The sequence below is a fragment of the Jaculus jaculus genome, chromosome 9 (genome assembly GCF_020740685.1).
Source record: "Jaculus jaculus isolate mJacJac1 chromosome 9, mJacJac1.mat.Y.cur, whole genome shotgun sequence".
Classification (NCBI taxonomy): Eukaryota; Metazoa; Chordata; class Mammalia; order Rodentia; family Dipodidae; genus Jaculus; species Jaculus jaculus.
The window spans coordinates 80,522,645-80,549,574 of NC_059110.1; the positions used below are offsets into that span (position 1 = coordinate 80,522,645).

The following is a 26,930-nucleotide window of genomic DNA, read 5'->3' on the forward strand; positions in this document are numbered from 1 at the left end:
ATAATTGTAAAGTTATGTTTTGTCATGGAAAGTGTTTCTTTCACCATCTATTATAAGGGATACTTTTGCTGGGTAGAGTAGTTTGAGTTGGAAGCCCCAGTTTCTTTGACTTTGCAGTGTTTCATTCCAGGCCCTTCTCGCTTTCAGGGTTTCAGGGTTGAGAAGTCTGGAGCAATTCTGACGGGGTTACCGCTACAAGTGGTGTGCTGTTTTTCCCTAGCTGCTTTTAGGGTTTTCTCTTTGGTGTCAATGTTTAGAGTCTTAATGACAATATGTCTTGGAGTTTCTTCTTTGGTCCAGTCTGTTTGGAGTTCTGTTTGCATCTTGTATCTCAATGGGCTTTTCTTTTAAGAGACTGGGGAAATTTTCTTCAATTATTTTGTTAAATAAGTTCTCCATGCCTTTGGTCTGAATTTGTTCTCCTTCTGGTATTCCAATGATCCTGAGATTAGGACATTTAAGGTTATCCCACAATTCCCTCATGTTCTGTTCACAGAAACTTTTGAACTTACTGAAACTTTTGAACTCTCAAACTGTTTCTTCCATCTTGTCTTACTGATCAGAGTTTCTGTCTTCCACATGGCTGACTGTATTCTTGAGTGCTTCTAGAGAGTTTAGGTCTTGTTCTATTAGGTTTGCATTTTCTACTACTTTTTTTTTGTCATTTTTATTTCTTTATTTGAGAGTGACAGAGAGAGAGAGGGAGAGAAAGAGACAGATAGAAAGGGAATGGGCACGCCAGGGCTTCCAGCCACTGCAAACGAACTCCAGATGCGTGCGCCCCCTTGTGCATCTGGCTATCGTGGGTCCTGGGGAATCGAGCCTTGAACCAGGGTCCTTAGGCTTCACAGGCAAGCGCTTAACCGCTAAACCATCTCTCCAGCCCTTCTACTACTTTTCTATGTATAGTTTCCATCCCTTTGTCAAGCTCCCTTTTCACATCATTCTCTGATTTTCATGATGCTTCTTGTAATTCATCCTTGCATTTCTTTAGTGCTTCATTTATCATCACTAGCTGATTTTTGAGGTTCTCTTTTTTTTTTTCATTCTCCTTCATATCTCTTAACTGTCTTTGAATTCCTTCCATTTTCTTACATATTAGGTCTAGTCTAGTGATGGCAGCATCCACACAATTAATGGTCCTTTGTTGCTTTTCTGCAAATTCCACCAGTAGCTTTTTCAGGGTTGCATTGCACATAGCTTCATTTTGGTGTTCTGATTCTGACTCTTCTATGTTTTGATTAGAGATGTTGATTGTAAGACTGGGTGAGATAATTGGATTTTCTTGCATTTGATTTTTCATGTTATTTCTTTTGTGCTGTGGTCTGCCCATCACAGTGTATGTGCACATAGGTTGGTGGATCAGCCTGGGCTCAAGCACAGTGGGAAGCTGAAGCAGCCTGAGGCAGTTGCCAAGCAGTCTGAGCTTTGGCTCTCACTTGCCAAAGTCACCTGAGCTCCTGCCTGGCAGGGGCGCCAAATTTGCCTGAGCTCTCACATGGTAATGCAGCAAAGTTGCCTGTGCTCACCCTAGGAGGGACACTGAGGCACCAAGCACTGAAGCAGACTAAACTCTGGCATGGTGGAACACTGGGACCTATAACAGTCTGAGCTCACCCACAACAGGACAATTGCAGTTGTCTGGCATGGCAGACAGGGAGGGGCTAGCACCTGAGCTGGTGCAAGTGACAGACAGAGACAGCCTGGGCTCATGTGGGCAGTTGGAATGGGCATGGGCTCATGCGCGAATGTGTGGTGGCTGCAGTAAGTGAGCAAATGGGCTGAGCAGGCTAAGCTTTTCACAAGCAGGGATCAGTGCAGCAGCACGTGTTTGGCAGGCAAATTGATAAAAGGAGCCTGAGCTCCAGTGGGCCAGCTGGTGTAGCCAGGCCAAGGTCACTTGTGGGCAGGGGTAGCAGGGTGATCGCCCCTGTGCAGTGAAGTAAGTGGAACTATGTTGGCCTGAGACCCTTTTCCTACAGTAAGTGTGGGAGTTTCCTGAAGCTGGGACTGTGGGTATGGTGGCTGCTTGAGGGGAGCAGTGGGCTACCCACACATGAGGGAATCAGTGATTCCCTGGTTTTTCCCTTCTGTGCCCTCCCACTGACAATCTATTGGAGATTGCTCCCCCATCAAAGACCCAGTGAACCCTTAATGTCTTGCCTTTATTTCATGGGGATGTGTGGCACAGTTAGGCAGTTGCCATCTTGGTCAGAAATTCTTGAGAGTTATTTTTTTAGGTAATGAGTGTAAGGCAAAATATAGCAGATAATATATCATGAAAATATGTCCATTTTCATTTGTACCTTTATGAGACCCTATTATTTTCTCTTAAAGATGCTGAAGACAGAACATGACAAAAGGTAACCTGTCATCTCAGAGGTCCTCTTCCTGGGCTTGCCCATCCCACCAGAGCACCATTGCCTGTTCTATGCCCTGTTTCTGGCCATGTACCATACCCCCGTGTTGGAAAACTTCATCATTGTCCTAATTCAACTAGACTCCCATCTCCACACACCCATGTATTCTCTCCTCAGCAACTTGTCCTTCTCTAACCTCTGCTTCTCCCGTGTCACAATGCCCAAACTACTGCAGACCACGCAGAGACAAGTACCATCCATCCTCTATGCAAGCTGCCTGACACAAATGTACTTCTTGGTTTTTGCAGACTTTGAGAGCTTCCTTCTGGTGGCCATGGCCTATGGCCATTATGTGGCCATCTGCTTTCCACTGCACTACACCAGCATGAGCCCCAAGCTCTGTGTGTCTGGTAGTTCGGTCCTGGGTGCTGACTACATTCCCTGCCTTGTTGCACACTCTGCTCATGGTCAGACTTTCTTTGTAGACAATGTGATCCCTCACTTTTTGTGTGACGTGTCTGCCTTTCTAAAGCTAGCATGTTCTGACACTCACATTAATGAATTGGTGATATTTTTCATGGAGAGCATTATTCTTGTCATTGCATTTTTACTCATTATTGTGTCCTATGCTTGGATTGTCTTCTCCATTCTCAAGGTCCCTTCTGCTCATGCCATCCATAAAGCCTTCTCTAATTGTGGTTCCCACCTGTCTGTGGTGTCACTGTCCTATTAGACAGTTGTTGGTCCCTACTTATGCCCATCAGCTACTAATTATATGGTGAAGGAGAGTATCATGTCTATGATGTACACATTGGTGACTCCCATGATGAACCCCTTCATCTATAGCCTGAGGAACAGAGGCATGAATGGAGCTCTGAGCAGAGTAATTTGTAAGAAGAATTTTCCTGCTGGATATGATAGTATGTGCTTGGTATTATTATATCATTTATTCATAGATATATTGATATTTGGATAGTATTATAGACCTTGTTTTCACTAGGGAAATTTTTGTTCAAATGAAGCAGGACCTAAGACAGTTGAAGTAGAAATATCTACGTGATAAAGGAAGGAGTTTTGTAATATGCCTGTAGGGTTTTTCAATATGTTAATTTTAGGTGACACAGAAGGCATAATGTAAAATCTTTTAATTAAAAAAAAAACAGGGCTGGAGAGATGGCTTAACCGTTAAGCGCTTGCCTGTGAAGCCTAAGGACCCCGGTTCGAGGCTCGGTTCCCCAGGTCCCACGTTAGCCAGATGCACAAGGGGGCGCACGCGTCTGGAGTTCGTTTGCAGTGGCTGGAGGCCCTGGCGCGCCCATTCTCTCTCCATCTGTCTTTCTCTCTATGTCTGTCGCTCTCAAATAAATAAATTTAAAAAATGAACAAAAAATAATTTAAAAAAAAAAACACTTTTAAGCTGAGTGTGGTGGCACACGCCTTTAATACCAGCATTTGGGAGGTATTAAAAGAGGTAGGAGGATTGTTGGGAGGCCAAGGCCACCCTGAGACAACATAGTGAATTTCAGGTTAGTCTGGAGTATAGTGAAATCCTATCTCGAAAAACCAATAAAAATTTTTTTTAATTAAAAATTGTCTTTAGCCATTGAAATAATAATTTATGGTTAGTATTTTTTAAAACCATAGTCTGTTCTTTCGTGAAAATACTATGTTCCAAGCATTTGTCTCCTGTTTCTTATTTAAACTGGATTCTTCATTGTTGAGTAAAAGCTTTGTACTTTTTCTGAGAAAATGTTCATGCCATTCTTCCTCTTTTTCTTTATTACCTTGTCCTTGTTTTTAGGTCTTCACTGTCTTTTTTCAGGTGATATTTTCTTAAGGTTTCTATTTCTTTTGTTGCTTGATTTCTGTTGGAGATATTTCTTTGAGGAAACAATTTTTAGAACCCAAGGAAGGGGAAGCTAGTTTCTTCTGATTGACTTCACTCTTTAATGATCACTTTGCCTTCATTGATATTCCAGAATTTATCAACAACCTTAAAAAGATATTTCAGTAAAGTGAATTTGAAATACAGCCTTGAATTCCTCAAAGTACATTTCACTTTACATATCCACATCCATGTTGACTGTGTGGTGTACTTTCAATAAATGTTTTAACATAAAATGGTTTTAATTTTTTAAATTTATTAATATAGTGAAAGAGGGAGAAGGGGAAGAGAGAGAGAGATAGAAAATGGTACACCAGGGCTTCTAGCCACTGCAAATGAAGTCAAGGTACATGTGCTACCATGTGCATTGGGCTTACGTGGGTGGTTCTAGGGAATTAAAACTAGGTCCTTAAGCTTTGTAGATAAGTACCTTAACCATAAAGTCACCTCTGTAGCCCCCATAGCATGTTTAATACCTGTGATCTCATTCTATACTTGTGATTATTTCATGAAAAGGAAATATTATTGTTATGTTAAAGAGTATCATTTGGGAGGGACCCACACAGGTCACATGGCTGCCGGCTGCGCCCCTTCGCCTCGGCCCCAAGGGGCCTCGGAGAGGCCCACGACGGCTCCCGCCGGCGTCGTGCCGTGCCTGGAGCTGCCGACTTACGCCGCGGCGTGCGCGCTGGTGAACAGCCGCTACTCGTGCCTGGTGGTCGGGCCGCACCGCAGGCACATCGCCCTGTCGCCCCGCTACCTGCACCGGAAGCGCACGGGGATCCGCGAGCAGCTGGACGCGGAGCTCCTGCGCTACTCGGAGAGGTACGAAGCCGGCCGCGTCCATGCCCGCGCCGGCGCTCGGGCTCCGCGTCGTGAGCGCGTGGAAACCCTGACGCGTGCAGGGGAGGTCGGCGGCGCGCCGGGAGAGGTGCTCGGCGCGTGCCCACGGCTGACCCCGGAGGCCCAGGCCGCTGGCTCCGTGCTGATAACGTGTGCCCGGTTGCCGTGGACGAGTTTGCTGTGAGCACTTAGGCCCGGAAGCCTCGCCTTTTAGGTGTCCCTATCGCATATGATAACATCAAAGTTGTGGGTGAACTGGGAGACATTTATGATGATCAAGGACACATTCATCTTAACATTGAAGCAGATTTTGTTATTTTTTGCCCTGAACCAGGACAAAAGTTGATGGGCACAGTTAATAAAGTGTCTTCTACTCACATTGGCTGTTTAGTGCATGGTTGTTTTAATGCCTCTATCCCTAAACCTGAGCAGATGTCATATGAGCAGTGGCAAACTTTGGAGATCAATGGGGGTGATGAACTGGAATTTGAAGTATTTCGTTTAGATTCTGATGCTGCTGGAGTATTTTGCATTCGAGGAAAACTGAATATTACAAGTTTACAATCCAAGAGCTATAAAGCTTCTGAAGATGTAGTACATACTGGCATTGAGGAAATTGTTGCAAAAGTTTCAAAGAAGAAAAAGAAGGCGAAGAAAGATCCAGAAGCCTCTGAGGCAGATGGTAGCACCACAGAGCTCACAGATATGGCAGTCACCCCACAGGAAGAGGTGTACCTACAGACGACTGCTAATGTGAATGGTGTCTTGGAACAAAAGCCAAAGAAGAGTAAGAAAAAGAAGAAAAAGAAAGACTCAGAAACTTCTGAGACAGAGGTTGGTGCCACAGAACTCACAGATTTTGCAGATGTCACCCTACAGGAAGAGATGGACCTACATACTAGTGATCATGTAAATTGCCTCTCAGAGCAAGAGCCAAAGAAAAAGAAGAAGAAAAAGAAGCACCCTGAAATCTCTGAGGCAGATGGTGGTGCCATAGAGCTAGCAGGTTTTGCAGATGTCGCCCCAAAGGAAGATGTGGACCAAACTATTAGTGGTAATGTGAATGACCTCTGGGAGGAAGAGTCGAAGAGGAAGAAAAGGCACCAGGAGGAACAGGACCCTGTTTTCCAAGCCAGTGACTCCAGTGGTTACCAAAGTGACCATAAAAAGAAAAAAAAGAGAAGAAAAGACTGTGAAGAGTCAGAATTTACCCCAGTTTTGGAATGTTCACCTAAGAAGAAACTGAAAAAGTAATTGTTTTTTCTGCCTTTTAACTATGATTCTGTTGTTAAAATATTTACGCATGGCAGATGAATAAATGTTTTGAATGATGTGAAATGTTTATGTATACCAGTTCACAAAACCTGGGAAACTTGGTTAGGAATTAGAAAGCTTTTGTAATAAAATCATAAAACAGAGTATAAAATAATTTGTGTAATACTAGTATTGTTGAAGTAGCATTTTATTGCATATAGTATAAAATGGTTACAACTGCTCTTTTAACTTTTGTATTCTTCCAGATGCAAAAATTTTACACTCTCGGTATTTGGTAAAAGACCTCATAGTACAGTGTTACTCAGATAATTAAATAAATAAGAATTTAGTTTTGTTTACTTTTTATTTTGGGAGGCTGAAAGGTTTTGGGCTTATTACATTCTATTTCATTTTAAAAAGCGCAATACATTTATCAGCTTTGAGTTTCCCTTTATTATAGTTACTTCAGTATTTCTGTTGTTTAACATAAAATATATTATCAGAGGAGCATGCACAGCTAAGCACTGTGAGTGCCAATGTGTTATTGGTGAGAAACAACAGTCACTGCTTTTTCTTCCAGTGTGTGCGTGTGTACGTCTTTTCCCTTAATTTTGTGAGGTTGATGGAAAGTACTATTGTACTTTTTCATTTTGTTGTAAAAACAAGAGAGAGAAGATGACATGATAAGTAAGATGCTGGTTCAGGTAAATTTTTCATGATCAGGGTTAATTTACTAGAAATTATTTTTCAGAAAGGAGAGTCATTACTGTTTTTATTGAAAATGTGGAATGTGGTATGACTGTGGAATGTGGTGTGACTATACTCTTCCTTCCCAGATGTCTGGTATGCCATCAATATTGAGCTTCATAATATTGTTTTATCTCCTCTTTTGTCAGATATTTGGTATACTAGATTATTATAAGTCAATTGCCTTTTTGCAGACAATTTTTCCTGAATGTACAAAGAGTTTTCAGCAAAGATTAGTAAGTTATAAAATCAGGGTACTTAAGAATAGAAGCAGTGTCAACAAACACAAATTTGCAGTGAGGATTTCAATAGCAAATAAACTGAAGTGCAAGTTTGTAAAAAAAAAAAAAAAAAGAGTATCATTTGTTCCAGGGAGATGGTTTGGTGGATAAAAGTGCTTGCTGCCCAAGCATCAGGATCATAACTTGACCCCAGTACCCATGTAAAAAGCTAGGCATGGTTGCACATGCCTGTAACCTCAGTGTTGATGTGGGGTGAGAGACATGAGGATTCATTGGGCACTGTGGTCAGTCAGGCTAAGTGAACAACAGGGTTCTTGAAGTTCATTGAGAGTCTGTCTCAGAGAAATATCATGCAAGAATGATAGAGGAGCATACTTGACATCTTCCTCTGGCCTCTGCATGCATGCACACAGGGCACACAAACACCTGCATGCATGTACACACACACACACACACACACACACACACACACACACCCTCAAAAATAAACAGAAAGATAAAACAGGTTATCTGTCCTATGGCTCTGTGTATGTATGCATTGTCTATGTTCCCTACCTTTGTTTCCTTGTCCCATCTAAGTGATTGCATCTGAACTTTTTATTTCATTCTTCTCTTTCATAGCACTAATCTCTGTATCACTGAAGTACATTCTTTACTTTTTCAATTTTATCCTTATTTTTCAGTAGACATTTTTACTAAATGCTTATGAAATACAAGAAATTGAACTCTGTTATTTGTCTACACTTGTGTATTGTTCTGCATTCCATTTTTTCCTTCTCATTATCTTCTGTGTAGTTATCAATGTGCATGTCTGTTTGTGGGTGTTTGTATGTATTTGATTTTCAAAATGCATTTATTGTTTGGGCAATATTTAATCACTGAATATTTCAGTTCCTGACATTTTATGTTTTCCATGTGTTGCTTAAATCACACATTTTCTATAGAAGATAAGTCTTCGGATCTTAGTGGTATGGTACAATAGTCTTTTCTACCCTTATAAAAACCAATTGGCATATCATAGTGGCTAATGCTATCTACACAAGACCTGCATAATAAGATGGAAAAATGATGACATCAAAATAGAAGAGAGGCTATTTGGAAAGAAGGGGTTCAGTGGACGGAGGCAGGGAAAGGGGAAGAGAGGGTGGTGGGAGGGGATTATGATCATGGTATATTGTATTTAAAAAGAAAACAATTTACATGAGTGCACAGAAGGTATGTTTCCTATCCTCAGCCAGATGGAGGCACTGACATCCTCCATACATGTTTTCTGACGTCTCCTCAGCTGCTAACATCCACTTGGACTTGGAGAAACAGCAGGTAGAGAGAGGATCATATGCAAGAATTCTATGGAGCAAACCTAGAAGTGACATGCACTGATCCTATGTACATTTCCTTCCCAGAATTCAGCTTGGATTTAGCATTGAGAGGCAGTGAGAAATGATTTCTGCAGTGCCACATGGTTCTTGCCAGGTCTTGTTTCTGCCCCCTGCTGGGGACTTCATAAACTGAGAACTCTGAAATACCAGTTGCTTTTGCTAGGGTTGTAGGGCAACTTCGGAGAACAAAATTATCCAAAAGCCATGTGATGCTCTCATAGTAGTATCTGCCTTGATAGTTTCCGAGTTGGCAAAAGTTAGGTAAAAAGGAAGATGAGGGATGGAGAGATTGCTCAGCAGTTAAGGAGGTTGACTGCAAAGCCTAACAACCTGAGTTTGATTCCCCAATACCCATGGAAAGCTATGTGCACAAAGTAGTACGTGCATCTGGAGTTGCAGAAGCTAGAGGTCATGGTATGCTCATTCTCTCTCATTTTGCCAGGGGTTGATGGCCCATGCCTTTAATTGCAGTAACTGGGAGGGTAGGTAAGAAGATCGCTGTGAGTTCAAGCTTCGTTTGAGACTACATAGTGAATTCCAGGTCAGCCTGGGCTAGAGTGAGACCCTACCTCAAAAAAAAAAAAAAAAGAGGAAATAAAATTGTGTCATGTGATTTACTATTGAGGGCTGAAAGGAGAAGAGAATTCAGGTCCCACTGAACCAAAAGGTCCTTTCTGGAACCCAAACACAGAGTCAAACAGTGAGGAGAGGGAAAATGAGATGGAAGGCAGAGGTGATACCTGTCTCATTAGAATACTAGTAAGTGAATTAAAGAACACAGGAAGGAGGTAATGTGGTGGGGCAGAAGTTGCTTCTATGTAAGCCTGTGGACAGTCACAATAAGAAAAAATAGACTATTCCAAGGACAGAAAGATAAGAACTTTAGGAATCCACAAAGGAAGTGGAAGGGTATCTGAAAAGTAGACAGGAAAGAGATGGGTAACACAGAGAAAGAGGACAAACAGACTGAGCTACACAGCTCCTGGGTAGGAAAAGGCAAGCAAAAGCCATGCCCAAAAGGAAAGCCAGATGGGCGGTCCTAACGCTAGGACAAGGACACAGTCCTGATAAGCGTTGAATGTATTTGCAGACTTTGGAGAGACAGGGATTCCTCCAGGGCATGAGATCAGGTGGCAACTATGGGAGCCTCACTGGCCTTCCACAGCTCAGGGTGAGGGGAGACCCAGGCATCTAGTGGGACAGAAATGATGCTAAAGTCTCCCTTGGGAAGGGAAGTACCTAGGGAAAGGCATCTCTGGCCTGGATAGCCAGGAGCAGATCTCACCAACTGATAATATTCCTCGAACCCATGTACAATGCATGCATTCATTCATTCACCTCTGGAGCCACTATCAGTGCACACTGTAATGCAGGAGAACTCTGAAATTATAGGTGTGTTTGATACCCACAGCTGCCTCCCCCTAGAAGAGTGATTTATACTCAGGAGGTCTTGAAGCACATGAACTGGTCCTCTGTCAGTGCTAATCTCATGTAGCTATTTTGGCTGGAATGGGTCTTTGTGTTATTTTTCTGTTTCTATTCCATTAATTTTAGCTCTGGTCTCCATTATTTCTTTCTAGTTTCTGATTTTGGATTTGACTTATTCTTGCTTTCTGAGACCTTGAGGTGGATCACTGTTATTTATTTACATTTTCTTGATCTTTTTAAAAATAACTTTTATTTTTTTATTTATTAGAGAGAGAGAGAGAGGAAGAGAGAGGCAGATAGAGAGAATGGGTGTGCCAAGGCCTTCAGCTACTGCAAATGAACTGCAAACACATGTGCCATCTTGCTCATTGGCTTATGTGGGTCCTGAGGAATTAAATGTTATGGGGGTCTGGTGTCACACAAGTAAGACCATCAACTCGTGGAATGTGAGGCAAAGTTTTATTGGGTAAAAAGAAAGGAAAAGAAGAAAGCCGGTGTACAAGGTGTGCATCAAAGGTTCGGGATCTCAAGATGCAGCCCTGAACTGTTCAGAATGCCACCTTTTATTGGAAACAGCCACATGATGTTTATAGTAAAAACAGGATTAAGGGCTAATCCATAAAGTTGTATATTGTTAAACAAGTGGGGGCTATTACAAGAAGCCACAAGGTTACATAGGTCACATACATGGAACTGAGGCAAGAAATATTCTATGCTATGTAATCACAAAGATATTTAGAATTGAAGAGATATAGGGAGGTCATGGTACATTGCACAGAGGGAGCATCCCATTCCTTTCACATTCCATTTTCCAGAACTTAGGTCCTTTGGGTTCATAGGCAAATGCCTTAACCACTAAGCCATGCCTCCAGCCCTCCTGATCTTATGATGTAGGCATTCATAGCTTCTTAGAGCTTCTTTTTCTTTGTTCTACTGATTTTGTAAATTGTAATTTAATTTTCATTTGACTAAAAGAAATTTCATAAGGTTTTTAAACTATAGGTATATTTTTATCAGAAAAAGAAATGAATCATTCTTTGGAGACCACAGAAGGAACATACAAGTTCTAGAACAGATACATTTCAGAGCAAGGTATTCTTAACTTTGGAAAGTGTGGGGGTAAGAAACTATTTAGGACAGTGATTCTCAAATTTAACTTCTTTCACAGACATAGTCTCAGGGGAGGTTATTGTAAGTATTTTATGATAATTTTGCATTTCACATTTCAGGTTTGTTGGCAGTTGTATTAGTTTGGGTTCTGTAGAGGGACATAACTGATAGAATAAATATGTATTGTAAAGGGAATTTATGATATTAGCTCATAGGATACAGACTGAGAAGTCCAATAGTTGCAGGCTGGAGAGTCAGAACCCAGGAGTTGCCCAGTCTATGAGGCTGGGTATTTTAGCAATCCCATTCTGGCACTGAGGGCCTAGAAGATTCCTGGAAAGCTGCTAGTCTTCAGTCCATGTTGGAAGGCCAATAAAAGTGGTTTCAATGTACAAAAACAGTGGCAATAAGGCAGAGAGATGCACACTAATGAGTAGTACAGTGGGCACCAGGCAAAAGGCTCTGCACTCTCTTGGAGCTGTTTTATTTTTTTTGGTATTTTTTTGTGTTTTTTTTTTTGGTTTGCAGTTTGTTCTTGAATAGTGTTCATTTAATCTCTTCACAATACATATTTAATGATGGTGTAGTATATTAAAAGAAAAACAACCTTTAAAGACTAACCAATATAGTCCACCACTGAAAGGGCTACTCACTCTGGAAGAAGGATTTTGTCTCTCAGTTAATACTTCCTGGAAATCTCACAAACCTGCCTAAGATGTCTGCCTTTTATCTGACTCCTAATCTGATTAAATTGACAACAAAACTTAATCTTCACAAGTCCACCCCTTGTCAAGTTGACATCAAACCACATGTCATGCTTACTCTCCAAATGAAGACAACAACAAGGTCATAATTCTATGTAACATGATGTAACTATGTACCCTGCAGGTGTTGGATGAAGTCTTCTATAAATACTTGTTAGGCCCATTACATAAATTTCATTTAACTCTGACGTTTCTTGGTTGATGTTTTAGTCTGTATGATTTACCTGTTGATGAAAGTAGTACATTACTCCCTCACCAGAGATAAAATATAATGCCTTGAAATCTCCTATGTATGTATTCAAACTCATGGTGATCCTCCTACCTCTGCCTCCCGAGTACTGGGATTAAAGAAGTCCATCACCATCCCTGGCTTTATTGTTGATTTTTTAAAATTTTTTGTTATTTATTTATTTATTTGAGAGTGAGAGACAGAGAGAGAACGAGGCAAATAGATAGAGGATGGGCACGCCAGGGCCTCTAGCCACTGCAAAGGAATTCCAGATGTGTGTGCCCCTTGTGCATCTGGCTAACGTGGGTCCTGGGGAATCAAGCCTCGAACCGGGGTCCTTAGTCTTGAGAGGCATGCACTTAACTGCTAAGCCATCTCTCCAGCCTTCTATTTGTGTGATTTAACTGAGGAGTTATAATCATTTGTATTTATGGTTATTTCTAATATTATTACTTTTTTTATTTTTTACTTTTATTGTTTGGTTTATCTAGGTAGGGTCTCACTCTAGCCTAGGCTGACCTGGAATTCACTAAGGAGTCTCAGGGTGGCCTAGAACTCATGTCAATCCTCCTACCTCTGCCTCCAGAGTGCATAAGGCGGCACATGAATCTGGAGTTCATTTGCAGTGCCTGAAGGCCCTGGAGCACCCATTCTCTCTCTCTGTTTGTATCTGCCTCTTTGTCTCTCTCTTTCAAATAAATAAATAAAATATTTAACAAATATTTTTTTAAAGTATCTGGATACAGTAATGATGGCTGTTAAGTTTTTACTCCAGGACTGAAATTAATATAATTACTTTTAGTTTTTCTGATGAGATATTTAATATTATTTTTGATGAGTTTGCCTTTTTAAGTGAGTTAGCTATTTCATTTGTTCCTTTCAACATAATTTGCTCTTGTGCTTGTGGCATTTAAGTGTAATGTGATGTAGAGAGCTTCTTTTCTGGTCATGTGCTTTTGGGGTTATGTATGTCTCCTGTACTTGGACATACATAACTTCACTGGGGATTTTTCCATCATGCTTGCTTATGTAAGTTCCTTCTTCTGTTCTGAGTATTCTTATGTCTATTCTCTTGATCATGACCCACATTTTTATTAGTTATGGACATACTCAGTATGTAACTGGCACATGTTGGTACCATCATTCCCCTCATCTCTGCCCCACTCCAAAGGGCCCCTCCTCATTGGGGATGCAGGTTATCCCCATGGGGATTGTGTGATGACCCACAATTTTTTTTTCTATTGGATTTTCAAGGTAGAGTCTCACTCTGGTACAGACTCTTCAGAGAATCTTGAAATTCAACAAAATTACAACCATAGCCCTAACCCAAACTTTTGTGTACAAATTGATGTGACTATTAAATGATGTGTTAAGACCAAAAAAGGCAAAATCAAAATCAGTTTTGAAAGAGAAGAACTAAGTAGGAGGAGTCAAGTCCTCTGGGGTTCAGGATTACTATTGTATGACAATGATTAGGAAGGTGGGAAACTAGCAAAAACACAGAATTTGTATCATAGAATACAGAATATCTTAGTATAGAAATATATTTATGGTGCTGTGGATCAACTCAGAGACTTATGCATACTAGAAATGTACTCAACCATAGAACTACCTCCCTTCATCCCTAGCCTCCCCTTTAAAGATAGAGTCTTACTCTTCAGACTAGACTGGCCCCAAACTTACCATCCTCCTGACTCTACCTACAAACTACTAGGGTAACAGGTGTGAGCTATCATGCTGGGCTAGATTGACTCTTATGCCATCAATTGCTATTTGAGAAGAGTGCAAAGACAACCCAATAATCTGCGTCCTCTCCAGCTAAGCAAACCAAAATGGAACTCAGATCTATCTCTCTCACTGTCCAAAGTGAGTAATGTAAAGTGGGCCATGGATTTTAATATTTCTTTGAGTGTTAAGGAGATTTTCATTATTATCTTTTGTCAAGTCAGAGAAGTCCTAGAGTAAAAATCAAGGAGCATGTGCAGAAAGATTGAGGTGAACTACTATCAAGTTGCATCTATTAAGGTTAGTTGGCATCAATGCAGAACTGGCTCTTGTAGCCATAGATGGAGTAAGAAATGAGTCTGTCAGGGTCTAGGGAGATGGATAAGTGGTTAAAGGTGCTTTTCTACAAAGCCTGCTGGCCCAGGTTCAATTCTCCAGAAACCAGATACATAAAAGTGACACATGCATCTGGAGTTTTTTCACAGTGGCACGAAATGAGTGTGTCAGACCTTCAATAGTGTGCTAAAAAATATGCAGCTCTTAATGGGTGTAGTATTCTCCCCGGGAATGTAATAATGGTTTCACTGAAATGGAAGCTAAGCCTCCCACACAGCTGGTTTTGGTTCTTAGTGAAGTAATGCACAAAGAACAGTGGTGTCATTCTGCCTGAGGAGTTTGAGACTAATGTCCAGGGAGAAACTGGGCTGCTGCACTCAGCAGGAGGAGGGAGCACTGCGTCTGACTCCTTGGGGAATTCTTTGGGCACCACTTAATATTTTCATGTGCAAAACTAAATTTTGATTTTTTTTTAATATTTCATTTATTCATTCATTCATTTTAGATTGAGAGGGGGAGAGAGAGATGTAGAGAGAGAGACATAGAGAGATAGAGATATTGAGAGAGAGAGAATAAGCATGCCAGGGCCTCTATCCACTGCAAATGAACTCCAGACACATGTGCCACCTTGTGCATCAGGCTTTACGTGGGTGCTGGGGAATTGCCCCTGAGTCTTTAGGCTTTGCAGGCAAGTGCCTTAACCACTAAGCCATCCCTACAGCCCCACAGAAAAAAAAATAATGCAAATTATACAAACCAAATAACTGAAAGACAAATGAAGAAATAGCTTCCCAAGGAGTGAATTTTTTTTTTTTTTTTTAGGGGAGCCTGGAGGAAGAAGTGGAAGATGTCTTCTATGACTTCTAAGTGATAAATTTGCAGAGACAGGAAGAGCTTGGCATTAGGGGATATTCAGGCACATTCTGATTCAGAGAATGGTTGTGATGTTGGTGGTGGGTGCTCACTAGGCTTTCCTAGCGAGATAAGGACATGAAAGTAAGTCAATAGGGTGAGATTCTGAATTTTCTTTTCTATCTCAACTTGAGGAAGAATGGAACAAATTCATAAAAGACTAACTCTTATTAGCAGCATGTTTATCCTTACATGGCCTGATTCTGTGATTTATAGTCAGAGACTGCACCATGGGATCTTCTCAAGCATGTGTCTTTCATGGTGGCACTCTGCTTCAAAACAGCTGATGACCTCTCTTGTAGAAATTTAAAAATAGTTGAAAGCATTCACAAGCTCCACTGACACAGGGCTATGTGTGATTTTGCAAACAGGCAGTGTGTAAGTATCAGCGTTCCTCAGCTCCCACTATAACCCAGAGTCAGAGCGCCAGGTGTCTGAGAGAGTTGGTTGCAGACAGGTCCTAAATAATTGTTTGTTCTTAACAAGTTCCTCCAGGATTTGCATTCCTCTGGGACACAGATCCCCTCAGCCTAGGAATGCACAGAATGAAAATGCAGGCAGGGGTGGTACTGACACAGATGATGACTACAGAGACTGTTCCTGTCTATGTCTATAATTAATAAAGGGAAGAAGGCCTTGGATCAGGGTGTTGGAGTTATCCTGAGACCCCCTGAGTAACTTGGCAAAAGGATGAATGAACTGGTGTCTTAGTGTCCTTCATATCTGAGGGTCGTGTTTTCCTAGCTTGCATAATGTTACTCAGGATATTTTCCCAGGTATGACATCTCTATTTCTCTCTCCTCAGACTTTTCATAATGTACAAATCTGGTTAAATTTTACCATTTGCAGTCTTTTTAATAATGAATGGATTCTCTAATATTAGCATAAAATTTATTTTCACAAAATTAAATTATTTCAACATGATATTATCTTGTGAAGTAGACATTTGATACAGAGCGTTTTAACCCTTGACTGTATAACTGAATTTATCAAGGAGCTTCAAAAATACTGTGGACTGGCTCCAAGAAGTTAGTACCACCTTTGTTAGTGGATGGCTCAGATTTATTTACTTAACAATGTATGTGTCATCTCACTACTCTATGGGTGCTCCGTGGGTCTGCAGAGTTTGTATCACTGAAAGTGAAACTTGAACTTTTAACAACATGTAGAATTTTTTTCTTACATCAAGACTACCTGAGTCAAAATTAGGATTTAGCAGGGTCATCAAATACTTCACATGTTAATTTTTAGAAGCTACTTATTTGTTCTTCATTTATTTAGTACTGGGGATTGGAACAAGGTACTTGTCCATGCTAGGAAAGGACCTTATCATTGAGCTTTATCTCAGGTCCCAAGCTCTGTGCTTCATGGTTTTATGTGCAGTCTAGACTGAGAATTGTACATATACCAAGTGAGGAAGATGAGAAGGAATGGCTGAAACTTATATCCTTGATCAGTAGCAGCTGAATCCTTCTTAAAGATTTTATTGACTTTTTATTAAAAATTTGCACACTTGACACCCCTGCCCCTCCCCAATTCTGCTGAGGGTCTTCAGTGGGGTTATTGGTGTTCATTTTGGGGACCAAGAGGCCTCAGACAGTCTCTGCAGGTATTGGGGAAACATGGTATTGATCTTTAATTCATAATAGTATCTGGATGCCACATATGGTCTTACTCATTTCTTAGGAAAGCAGCACACTGAGGTCTTCAAGATCTGTCTTGGGTCTATACAGTTTCACTGATGCTTTTCCCTATGGTAACACTGGCATGCTATGTTTGGATGTCTACAAACAAATGGACAGACAGACACTATTATTGTGGCTAGACTAAACCATACTTTCAGAAGGAAACCTCCATCATCAGGACTCAGCTGTTTCTCTTTGGTGGAGAAACTTTCCATGTGCATCTCTATCCCTCTTCAGTAGTCATAGTCAGCTCTGAGCTTGCTGAGCTATCTGGAGACTAGCTGGAGTAAGGTCTTGAAGATAGAAATTAACATCCCTGCTCTTCTTCCTACATTATTATATCTATCAGATTGGTTTTTGTCCTGATACAAACGAGTCACAAATTTTTCAACATGAAGGGGAAAATATCAGCATGATCACATATTGCAGATTTGCCAGTTGTCTATTTAGAAAAAAGAGTGGTGCGGCCTGAAGTTACACTTAGGAATTCAATACTAATGTCATAAATCAAAGTGTAATAAAGTATGGTTCAAACTAGGGAGTCCTGGGAAAATTTCATAGCTGTGATTCTTAGATGGTTGTTTTCAGCCTTTAGAATTGAAAGAATTATGTCTCAATCTGAGGGGCAGCAAGCAGATACTCATGAGCCACTGGTCCTGTCCAGGTGCCATGCCAGGTGTTGGCCCTGTTACAGAATGAAGGCACACATGAGTTTTCCTTAACACTTTCCAGTCTAGTGGGAGGTAAGTTATAAACCACTGTTCAAGGTTATTGAGCGCTGTGGGATGTGTGATGGACACTGCAAGAACATAGCAGCAGGTCTCAGCTGATCTAGGGAAACACAGAAGGTTTATCTGGGAAAGTTACATGTAATATACATGAAAGCTAACTGAGGGTAGATCATATGAAACAGAAGAGGGAAGATATGGCTAGGCAGGAGGAACAGCAAAGGTGGAAGGCGGGAGTAAAGAAATTGTGACGATGAAACACTGCTGTGTAGGACATGACTCATTGTGGGGGTCAGATAGCATTGTAGAGAGAGCCAGGATGCAGCTCATGAGGCATGTTTTGCCTTCTTGTCCTCAAAGATTTTAAATTAATTTTAAGAGTAATGAGCAGTCATGAAGCATGATAATGTTGATCAGAATTTCATCCTAGACAGCCACAGAAAGAAGAGACTGAAGCCAGGAAGAGCATGGAGGCAGTATGAGGAGATTGCAGCAGGGTGAGCATAGGATCAGGGAGGTGAAACGGTAAGCTCTTCTATTCTAACTGTCTAGACAAGACACAGTAGCAACCTAGTTCAGATTTTGGAAACTGGGGCAAGTATGCATGGGTCAATCAGAAAGAGAATGTAAAGTGAGCGTGGTGCCATACACAGCACTCGGAAGGTGGAAGCGGAAGGATGGTGACTTTGACGCCAGTTTGGGCTACTCTCCATAAAACAAGAAGACAGAAAGAAACAAAGGGAGAGAGGAAATAGGCAAGAGGAGAGACAGGAATAAGGAAAGAGAATAAGAAAGAGAATACAGTGTAGATCTTTAGGAGGTCCAAGATGAGATGCTGAAGGGAAGGAAGCAACTATGAGAAAAAAACAGATAGCTGACTTGAGCCTGACATGAGGCACTGGAGAAGTGGACTAGGACAAAGGCAGCATGAGCCATGAGTTTCATGCATGCCAGCTGAGTTGACTATGGTGCTGGTACTTTCATGGGGAGATGATCAGTGAGCAGTCAGTGATGGTACTGCAGGTGACAGGGAGGGTTGCTCATGAGGTTTAGATGGTAATTGATGCCATGGGAGCACCATCAGGGCTGTGTCTATAGATTTATAAGAGAACAGTGTTTAGGAAAATGCCTCGGGAAACAGTGACATGATAAATAGTAGTTGCTGAGGACAAATGACTATAGAACCATCAGCAGAGTTGAAGTACCAGGAAATTTAGAGCATGATTTAGATGGGAGGGAAGAGTCAACACTGTTACATCTAATGAGAAGTGAAAAAGAGTAAGTCAGACAGAAGGCTAGGATTCAGTTGGGCCATATTTCTGATTGCAGGTTGTTGAATTTCCAGTATGAATTGAGATAAAATCATTGCAGAAACTGTGACAGATAATAGATCATAGAAATATGTTCATTTTTGTTTTTATACTTCAGGGACACTATTATTTTCTCCTAAAGATCCTGGAGACCAAGTATGACAGGACAGAATCAAACCATCATCTCACAGTTCCTCCTCTTGGGCCTGCCCATCCCTCCAGAGCACCTACTCCTATTCTATGTTCTATTCCTGACCATATACCTCACCACCATGCTGGGGAACTTCCTCATCATCGTCCTCATTCATCTGGACTCCCGTCTCCACATGCCCATGTATTCTCTCCTCAGCAACTTGTCCTTCTCTGACCTTTGCTTTTCCTCTGTCACGATGCCCAAACTTCTGCAGAACATGCAGAGCCAAGTACCATCCATCCCCTATGCAGGATGCTTGATGCAAATGTACTTCTTCCTGTTCTTTGGAGACCTTGAGAGCTTCCTGCTTGTGGCCATGGCCTATGACCGCTATGTGGCCATCTGCTTCCCCCTACACTACACCAGCATCATGAGCCCCAAGCGCTGTGTGTGTCTGGTGGTGATATCTTGGCTGTTAACCACATTTCATGCCATGTTGCACACTCTGCTCATGGCCAGATTGTCTTTCTGTGCAGACAATGTGATTCCCCACTTTTTCTGTGACATGTCTGCCCTGCTCAAGCTGTCCTGCTCTGATACTCACATTAACAAATTGGTGATATTTGTCATGGGAGGCATTATTCTTGTCATTCCATTTGTTCTCATTATTGTGTCCTATGCTCGGATTGTCTCCTCCATTCTCAAGGTTCCTTCTGCTCATGGCATTCATAAAGCCTTCTCTACTTGTGGTTCCCACCTGTCTGTGGTGTCACTGTTCTATGGGACAGTTATTGGTCTCTACTTATGCCCATCAGCTACTAATTCTACAATGAAGGAGACTGTTATGTCTATGATGTACACAGTGGTGACTCCCATGCTGAACCCCTTCATCTATAGCCTGAGGAACAGAGACATGAAGGCAGCCCTGGCAAGAGTCTTTTGCAAGAAGAAAATTATCTTCTATTATGGTAACAATCAGGATTAAAAATATTTATTGTATTGTATATGCACATTGATATTTGAGTATTATTCTAGACCTCTTTATTCCAACCACCCAATTTTCTGCTGCAGTGAAATATTTCAGTACTTTTCAATCACTTTTTGCTCATTTCAATCACATATATTGCTACTGTAATGTGATTTATGTCATCACAATATAGTTTATTCTTTTCACTTTAATTCATTAATACATGTTTGTATACTTTAACAATATCCTACATGTATATATGGTAGTTTGATCATGTTCACATCCCATTACCCTCTATTATTCCCCTCTATTATTCCCCTCACACTGATACTAACCTTCTTCCCAACAATGTTGCTTGCATGAGTTGGACAAGGAGTTATTTACTGGATAATGGACAACTTATCAATGGCTACATCACTGGCAAATGTGACTCTCCCTCCACCAGTAATCATTAACTGACAATAGCTCCTCAGGGACAGGTATGGTCTCATGAGCCACTCCCCCATCCAAGATGGAATGTTGATAGGCCCAATCTTGTGCACAACTTGTGCAGGTAACCATGGCTGCTGTAAGTGCAAAGTCCTTGTCATGCTCAGAAGAAAGCAATTCCCCCCACCCACTGGCTCTTACATTCCTTCCACCCACTCTTCCACAGTGTTCTCTGCATTTGTGAGGGGGTGATACAGGTGTCCCATTTAGGAATGAGAACTCAACAGTCACTTATTCTTGGTACTTATGAGTTATGAGTCTCCATATTAACCCTTGCCCACTGCAAAAAGATGCTTCTTTGACTAAAACTGAGAGCATACTAGTGTATAGGCATACACCTAAATATTTAGAAAGCAGTTCAATTTAATGTCCATTTAGCCATAGTATTAGGTTCCCCTCCCAGGGCCTATGGCCTTTCCAGCCATAAGATTTTGACTGAATTTTAGTACCAGTCATGACTAGGCTGATTTTTTTGTCTTTGCAATAGTTTGCTTCCTCAGGCAGAATACATACTTACAGAGTGCATACACAGTCAGTCAGTAATTCTTACCTAAAACAAGTTTATATAGTTCTTCATAGAGATATTCTGACCTGGCTTGGGTGGAGCTCAGTGGCAGACTGCAGGCTTAACACATGCAAGTGGTGAGTCCAAATCTCAGCTCAAAAAAGAAGAATTTTTAAAATCTTGTAATGATAACTTATAATGATAATGGTTTAATAAGGCTTTGGGATGACAGTTTCCCTTAGTGTAGAGTAGACATGGTTTGACAAACTAAATTTTGAGAGTGAAAATTTCAATATCTCCTGTAAGTGTTCTTTCTGTTGGTTTTGTGAAGAAATATTATCTGGATATTAATCAGTTATTATACCCTCCTAGCAGTGTCAGTATCTGTTACATGGTGGTAATGTTCAGAGAAATATGAACAAGCACAGTGATGGAAAAACTTGATGCTAGTGAACTCTTCACTAGGCACCATGCTGGGTTTTGTTTGCATGCTTGCTGGTTGGTTAGTTTGTTTGTTGATGGTCTCACTATGTGGCTGAGTTTGGCCTCAAACTCCTGGACTCCAGCAATCCTCCCCTTCAGAACTTCCAGTGCTGCTGCTTCAGGTCCTGCATCATACCAGTTTCTGTAATACATTTCTATGTACAAATTACAGGTACCCGTATGTCCACATTTAGTGCATTTTGCTGTGTTACCCTGATATTGTTTGTGGGTATGTGCACTGGTCAGGTACTTGTTCAAAGACAAGCTATGTGTGAAGGTGTTACCATGAACCGAAGATGTTTGGGGAATGATATAGGAGATTTGCAAGTTTGAAGCTAGCTTAAGCAACATAACAGGACCCTGGATAGGAGGATGCCTGTGAGTTCAAGGCCACTCTGAGACTACATAGTGAATTCCAGGTCAGCCTAGGCTAGAGAAAGACCCTACCTCAAAAAAACATCCAGAATGGCCTGAAATGCACTTGCTACAGAAAGCTTGTCTCAAAGTCATGGCTATCATCTTGAGTCAGCATACCTTTTACTGTGTTCCAATAAATGTGTCACTGTGCCTAGATGAATGGGAAAAAAGTTCTAATTCAAAAACATCTTGTTTGGGGTGCTTTTTTCATTCATCTGAATATTTACTAAAATTTTCAGTGTTCACTCTCAAAATATTGCATGTATGATAACAAAATGTTTCAGTCAGGTTAGCATTGCTGTTAGAAATCACCTGACCAAGAACAGCTTTTGGTAAAAACGGGGTTTACTGTGGCTTACAGACTCGAGGGGAAGCTCCATGATGACAGAGGAAAACGATGGCATAAGCAGAGGGTGGGCATAACTTCCTGGCCAACATAAGGTGGACAATAGGAACAGGAAAGTGTGCCAAACACTAGCAAGGGGAAACTGATTATAACACCCATATGCCCACCCCCCAACAACACACTGCCTCCAGGATGCTGTAATTTCCAATTGCCATCAGCTGGGAAGACTAGCATTCAGAATACCTAAGTTTATGGGGGACACCTTAATCAAACCACCACTTTCTTCTCCTGGCCGCCATAAACTGATAACTATCCTTTCTGTAAAATGCAATGAATTTAGTCCAACTTTAAAAGTCCCTATAGTTTTTATCAATCATAATGATGTTAAAACATCCCCATAATCCAAGGTCTTTTAACTGAGCCAAAATATCAAGAACCCTATAATGGCACAGGTTAACACTGATAATGCAAAGGTACTACTGGGCCTAGCCAAGAAATATTCAACAAATACAAGATTTAAACAGAGTAAACATCAAACTCTGTAGTTCCAAGACCAACAACTCCAGCCAGTGACAAATCTCCAAGTCCAATCACTCTAACTAGCAATAAGTCTCTGGAATTCCAATTCCCCCTTCCAACTAGGCTACTCACTATTCTGGAAAACTTCATCTGGGGCCAGCAGCTGTCCTCAGCAGCCATCTGGTGGTCCATGCATCTCCACTGGGACTCCACTGCAATCCACAGTTCATCCTCATGGATCCACTGGGTCTCCATGCAGTCATCTAGCAAACCTGCTTCACACTGCCCATTGTCATTTCCAAAATACAAGACCACACTGAAAACTCAACGACCCTCTATTTCCTGTATTTCCTGCATTACTTATACTCCACAGTACCAGGTAGGGTTCCAGTTTGTTAATCCAGGGAGAATAAAGCAGACTTTGAAGAACAGGACAACCCTTGAGCATTCGGGCTCCTTCAAAAGAGTCTACCTTCTATTTTTAGCTATCTCAAGAATATTCACACTGATTTCCACAATGGTGTACCAGATTCCATTCCTACCAACAGTGTAGAAAGGTTCCCCTTTTTCCACATCCTCTCCAACATTTATTGTCATTTGTTTTCTTTATGGTAGCCATTCTGACAGGAGATGAAATCTTAAAATAGTTTTAATTGGCATTTCCTTGATGGCTAAGGATATAGAACACCTTTTTACATGTTTATATGGCATCTGTATTTCTTCTGATGAGAGATCTCTTTTTAGTTCCATAGTCCATTTTTGTAATTGGGTTGTTTGATAGCTTATTGTTCTGTTTTTTTGAGTTCTTTCTATATTCCAGACATTAATCCTTTGTCAGATGTGTAGCTAGCAAAGATTTTCTCCCATTCTATAGGTTGTCTCTTTGCTCTATTCAGTGTCCTTTGCTGTACAAAAGCTTTGTAATTTCATGAGATCCCAGTAGTTGGTTAGTGGTTTTATTTCTTGAGCAACTGGGGTTATTATATTCAGAAAGCCATCAACTATACCAATATGTTGAAGGGTTTCCCCTAACTTTTCCTCGAGAAATTTCAGAGTTTCAGGCCTGATATTAGGTCCCTGGTCCACTTTTATTTGATTCTTGTGCATGGGGAAAGACAAGGCTCTACTTCTACATGTAGATATCCAGTTTTACCAGCACCACTTGTTGAAGCAGCTATCTTTTCTCCAGTGAATATTTTTGGCATTTTTTATTTTTATTTTTTTGGTCAAAAATCAAATGGCTCTAGCTGCCTGGATTAACATTTGGGTACTCTATTCTGTTCCACTGATTTACATGTCTGTCTTTGTGCCAATACCATGCTGTTTTTTTTTTTTTTTAACTATAGGTTTGTAATACAGCTTAAAATTGGATATGGTAATGCCACCAGCCTTATTTTTGTTACTCAAAATTGCTTTGGCTATTTGTGGATTTTTGTGCTTCCAAGTGAGTTTTAGGACTTTTTTTTTCTATTTCTGTGGAGAATGCCATTGTAATTTTAATGGGGATTGCATTTAATGTATAGATTGCTTTGGTAAGTGCCCTGGCCAGCAGGGAGTTGAACAAGGACTCAAGGAGATGATAAAAACTGAGTCTTCCAGCCAAGATGGCGACTGCCTAGCTGCACTCCAGATACCAGGGAGAAAAAGGCAAGAAATTAAGGGCTAACAGGGTCTTTTTGCCAGTGGGAGGGCACAGAGTAGGGAAAAACGGGGAAGCACACATCCCCGCGCCCCCCAGCAAGACCCGGTGCTCCCCGGCACGCGTGCCCCGGCCCCAGCACTCCCCGCACCATCCACGTGCCCTGCACCCCCCACTCTTCCCGGGCAAAGAAAGGCAAGAAATTAAGGGTTATCAGGGTCTTCTTGCCAGCGCCAGGGCACAGAGTGGAGAAAAACAGGGAAGCACGCATGCCCCCTCGAGTGGGTAGTCTACCCACACACATACACCCGCCGTGCCCCACGTCCCACACCCCGTGCACTGCGCCCTGTGCCACGTGGCTGTGCTCTGTTCGCGCTACCGGCAGCCCATCGCGCGCATGTCAGCCTGCTGTGCTGACACGCGCGGATCTCCGCCTTTGTGCTCTGATAGTGCGTGTTGGCCAGCCACGCTATGCTCAGTTTCCACAACTGTGGGGGCCGCCTCTGCCTTGGTTAAGCTGCTGCCAGACCCCTGCTGCTGTGCTCCTATCGCTTGCTGCTGGCCAGCCTCTGCTGCTACCCATCCCCCACCCCCCTGAGACAGGAGAGCTCAGACAGTTTGCAGGTCCCAGTATTCCCAGCCAAAGTTTGGGCAGCTTCAGGGCTTGCTGCCTCAGTCTGCTTCCAAACTAGAAGGCAGGTAGCTTTGGTGCATTTCTGGGTGAGAATTCAGGCAACTTTGGTGCCCCTGTCAGGCTCTAGATAGGTGGCTTTGGAAAGAGAGAGCAAAAACCCAGGCTACTTGTAACTGCCCCAGGCTGCCTTGGATTCTCATTAAGCTAGATCTCAGGCTGCTCCACCCACTTACCTGCCCATACACTGACATGGGTAGACCACAGCACAAAAGAAATAACATGAAAAATAAAATGCAAGAAAATCCAGACAGATCACCCAGTCCAACAAGGATTACATCTAACCAAAACATAGAAGAGTGTTTAGGATCAGAACATCAAGTGGAAGCTATGAACAATGCAACCCTGACCAACCTACTGCTAGAACTGGGAGGAAAGCTACAAAGGACAGATAATCGTGTAGATGCTACCATCACTAAGCTAGAGCAATATGATAAGACACTGGAAGGAATTCAAAGAGAGCTAAGATAGTTGAGGGAGAGTGAAAAAAAAGAGGACCTTAAAAATCAGCTGGCCACACTAAATGAAAACATAAAGAAATGCAAGGATGATTTCCAAGAATCATCAAGAAAATTAGAAAATGAGGCAAAAACGGAGCTAGACAGAGTGATGGAAGTGATACATAGGAAAGTAGTAGAAAATGCAAACTTAATTGAACAAGTCCAAAACTCGCTAGAGACCCTCAAGAATAGGGTCAGAGAAGTGGAAGATAGAAACTCTGATCTGGAAGACAGGATGGAAGAAACAGTTCGAGAGTCCAAAAATTTCGGTAAATTCAAAAGTTCCTGTGAACAGAACATGAGAGAATTGTGGGATACACTTAAACGTCCTAATATCAGAATCATTGGAATACCAGAAGGAGAAGAATTTCAGACCAAAGGCATGGAGAACATATTTAACACAATAGTTGAAGAAAACTTCCCCTGTCTCTTAAAACTAAGGCCAATCAAGATACAAGAAGCAAACAGAACTCCTAACAGACTAGACCCAAGGATAAATTCACCAAGACATATTATCATTAAGATGTTAAACACTGACACCAAAGAGAAAATCCTAAAAGCAGCTAGGGAAAAACAGCACATCACTTTCAAAGGAAACCCCATCAGAATTACTTCAGACTTTTTAATGGAAACCTTGAAAGCTAGAAGGGCCTGTAATGAAACTCTCCAAACTCTAAGAAACTATGGCTTCCAACCAAAACTACTCTACCCGGCAAAAGTCTCCCTTATAATAGATGGTGAAAGGAAAACTTTCCATGACAAAACTCAGCTTTACAATTATATGAACACAAAACCAAACCTACAGAAAGTATTCCAGGAAATTTTCCACAGAGAAGAAACAAATAACCAAACACAAATGCCTACAAGAAGCAGATCACAGCAACCAAACCCAGAGTAGGCAGAGAAAATGCTACACTCCATGGAAATGCCAACACACCTCTACCACCACACCATGGCAGGGATCAAATCAAATCTCACAGTCATAACCCTAAATATTAATGGCCTTAATTCACCCATCAAGAGACACAAGCTACCAGGGTGGATCAAAAAATTAGACCCCTAAACCTGCTGCCTTCAAGAAACCCACCTTACCACTAAAGACAGAAAACTCCTCAGGGTGAAAGGGTGGAAAACAATATTCCAAGCAAATGGAAATAAGAAACAAGCAGGTGTAGCTATATTAATATCAGATAAAATTGACTTCAAACCAAAAACAATCAAAAAAGACAAAGAAGACTACTTCCTTCTTATAAAGGGAACAAACCATCAAGAGGATATTACAATCATAAATCTGTATGCACCAA

At 41.4% G+C, this 26,930-nt stretch overlaps 2 protein-coding genes and 1 pseudogene across 2 annotated transcripts; all 3 read left to right on the forward strand.

Moving 5' to 3' along the window:
- Positions 1 to 2,367: 2,367 nt before the first annotated feature.
- Positions 2,368 to 4,374, forward strand: LOC101595819 (annotated as a pseudogene).
- Positions 4,375 to 4,816: 442 nt separating this feature from the next.
- Positions 4,817 to 6,383, forward strand: LOC101596111 (DNA-directed RNA polymerase I subunit RPA43-like). The gene is given in 2 exon segments (XM_012952341.2): positions 4,817 to 5,070; positions 5,274 to 6,383. Coding segments are annotated over 2 exon segments (1,323 nt in total). The 3' UTR covers positions 6,343 to 6,383.
- Positions 6,384 to 19,095: 12,712 nt separating this feature from the next.
- LOC101596404 (olfactory receptor 1468-like) lies at positions 19,096 to 22,038 on the forward strand. Its single transcript, XM_012952343.2, has 2 exons — positions 19,096 to 20,004; positions 22,009 to 22,038. The coding sequence occupies exons 1-2, from the start codon at positions 19,096 to 19,098 to the stop codon at positions 22,036 to 22,038; spliced, it is 939 nt and encodes a 312-aa protein (XP_012807797.1).
- Positions 22,039 to 26,930: the final 4,892 nt, after the last annotated feature.

Bases quoted from the DNA above. Each gene is read 5' to 3' on its own strand.
- LOC101596404 (XM_012952343.2), top strand. From the start codon at position 19,096: ATGACAGGACAGAATCAAACCATCATCTCACAGTTCCTCCTCTTGGGC. The intron at 20,005-22,008 runs GTCTTTTGCAAG...TGCTACAGAAAG, and splicing joins TGAAGGCAGCCCTGGCAAGA to CTTGTCTCAAAGTCATGGCT.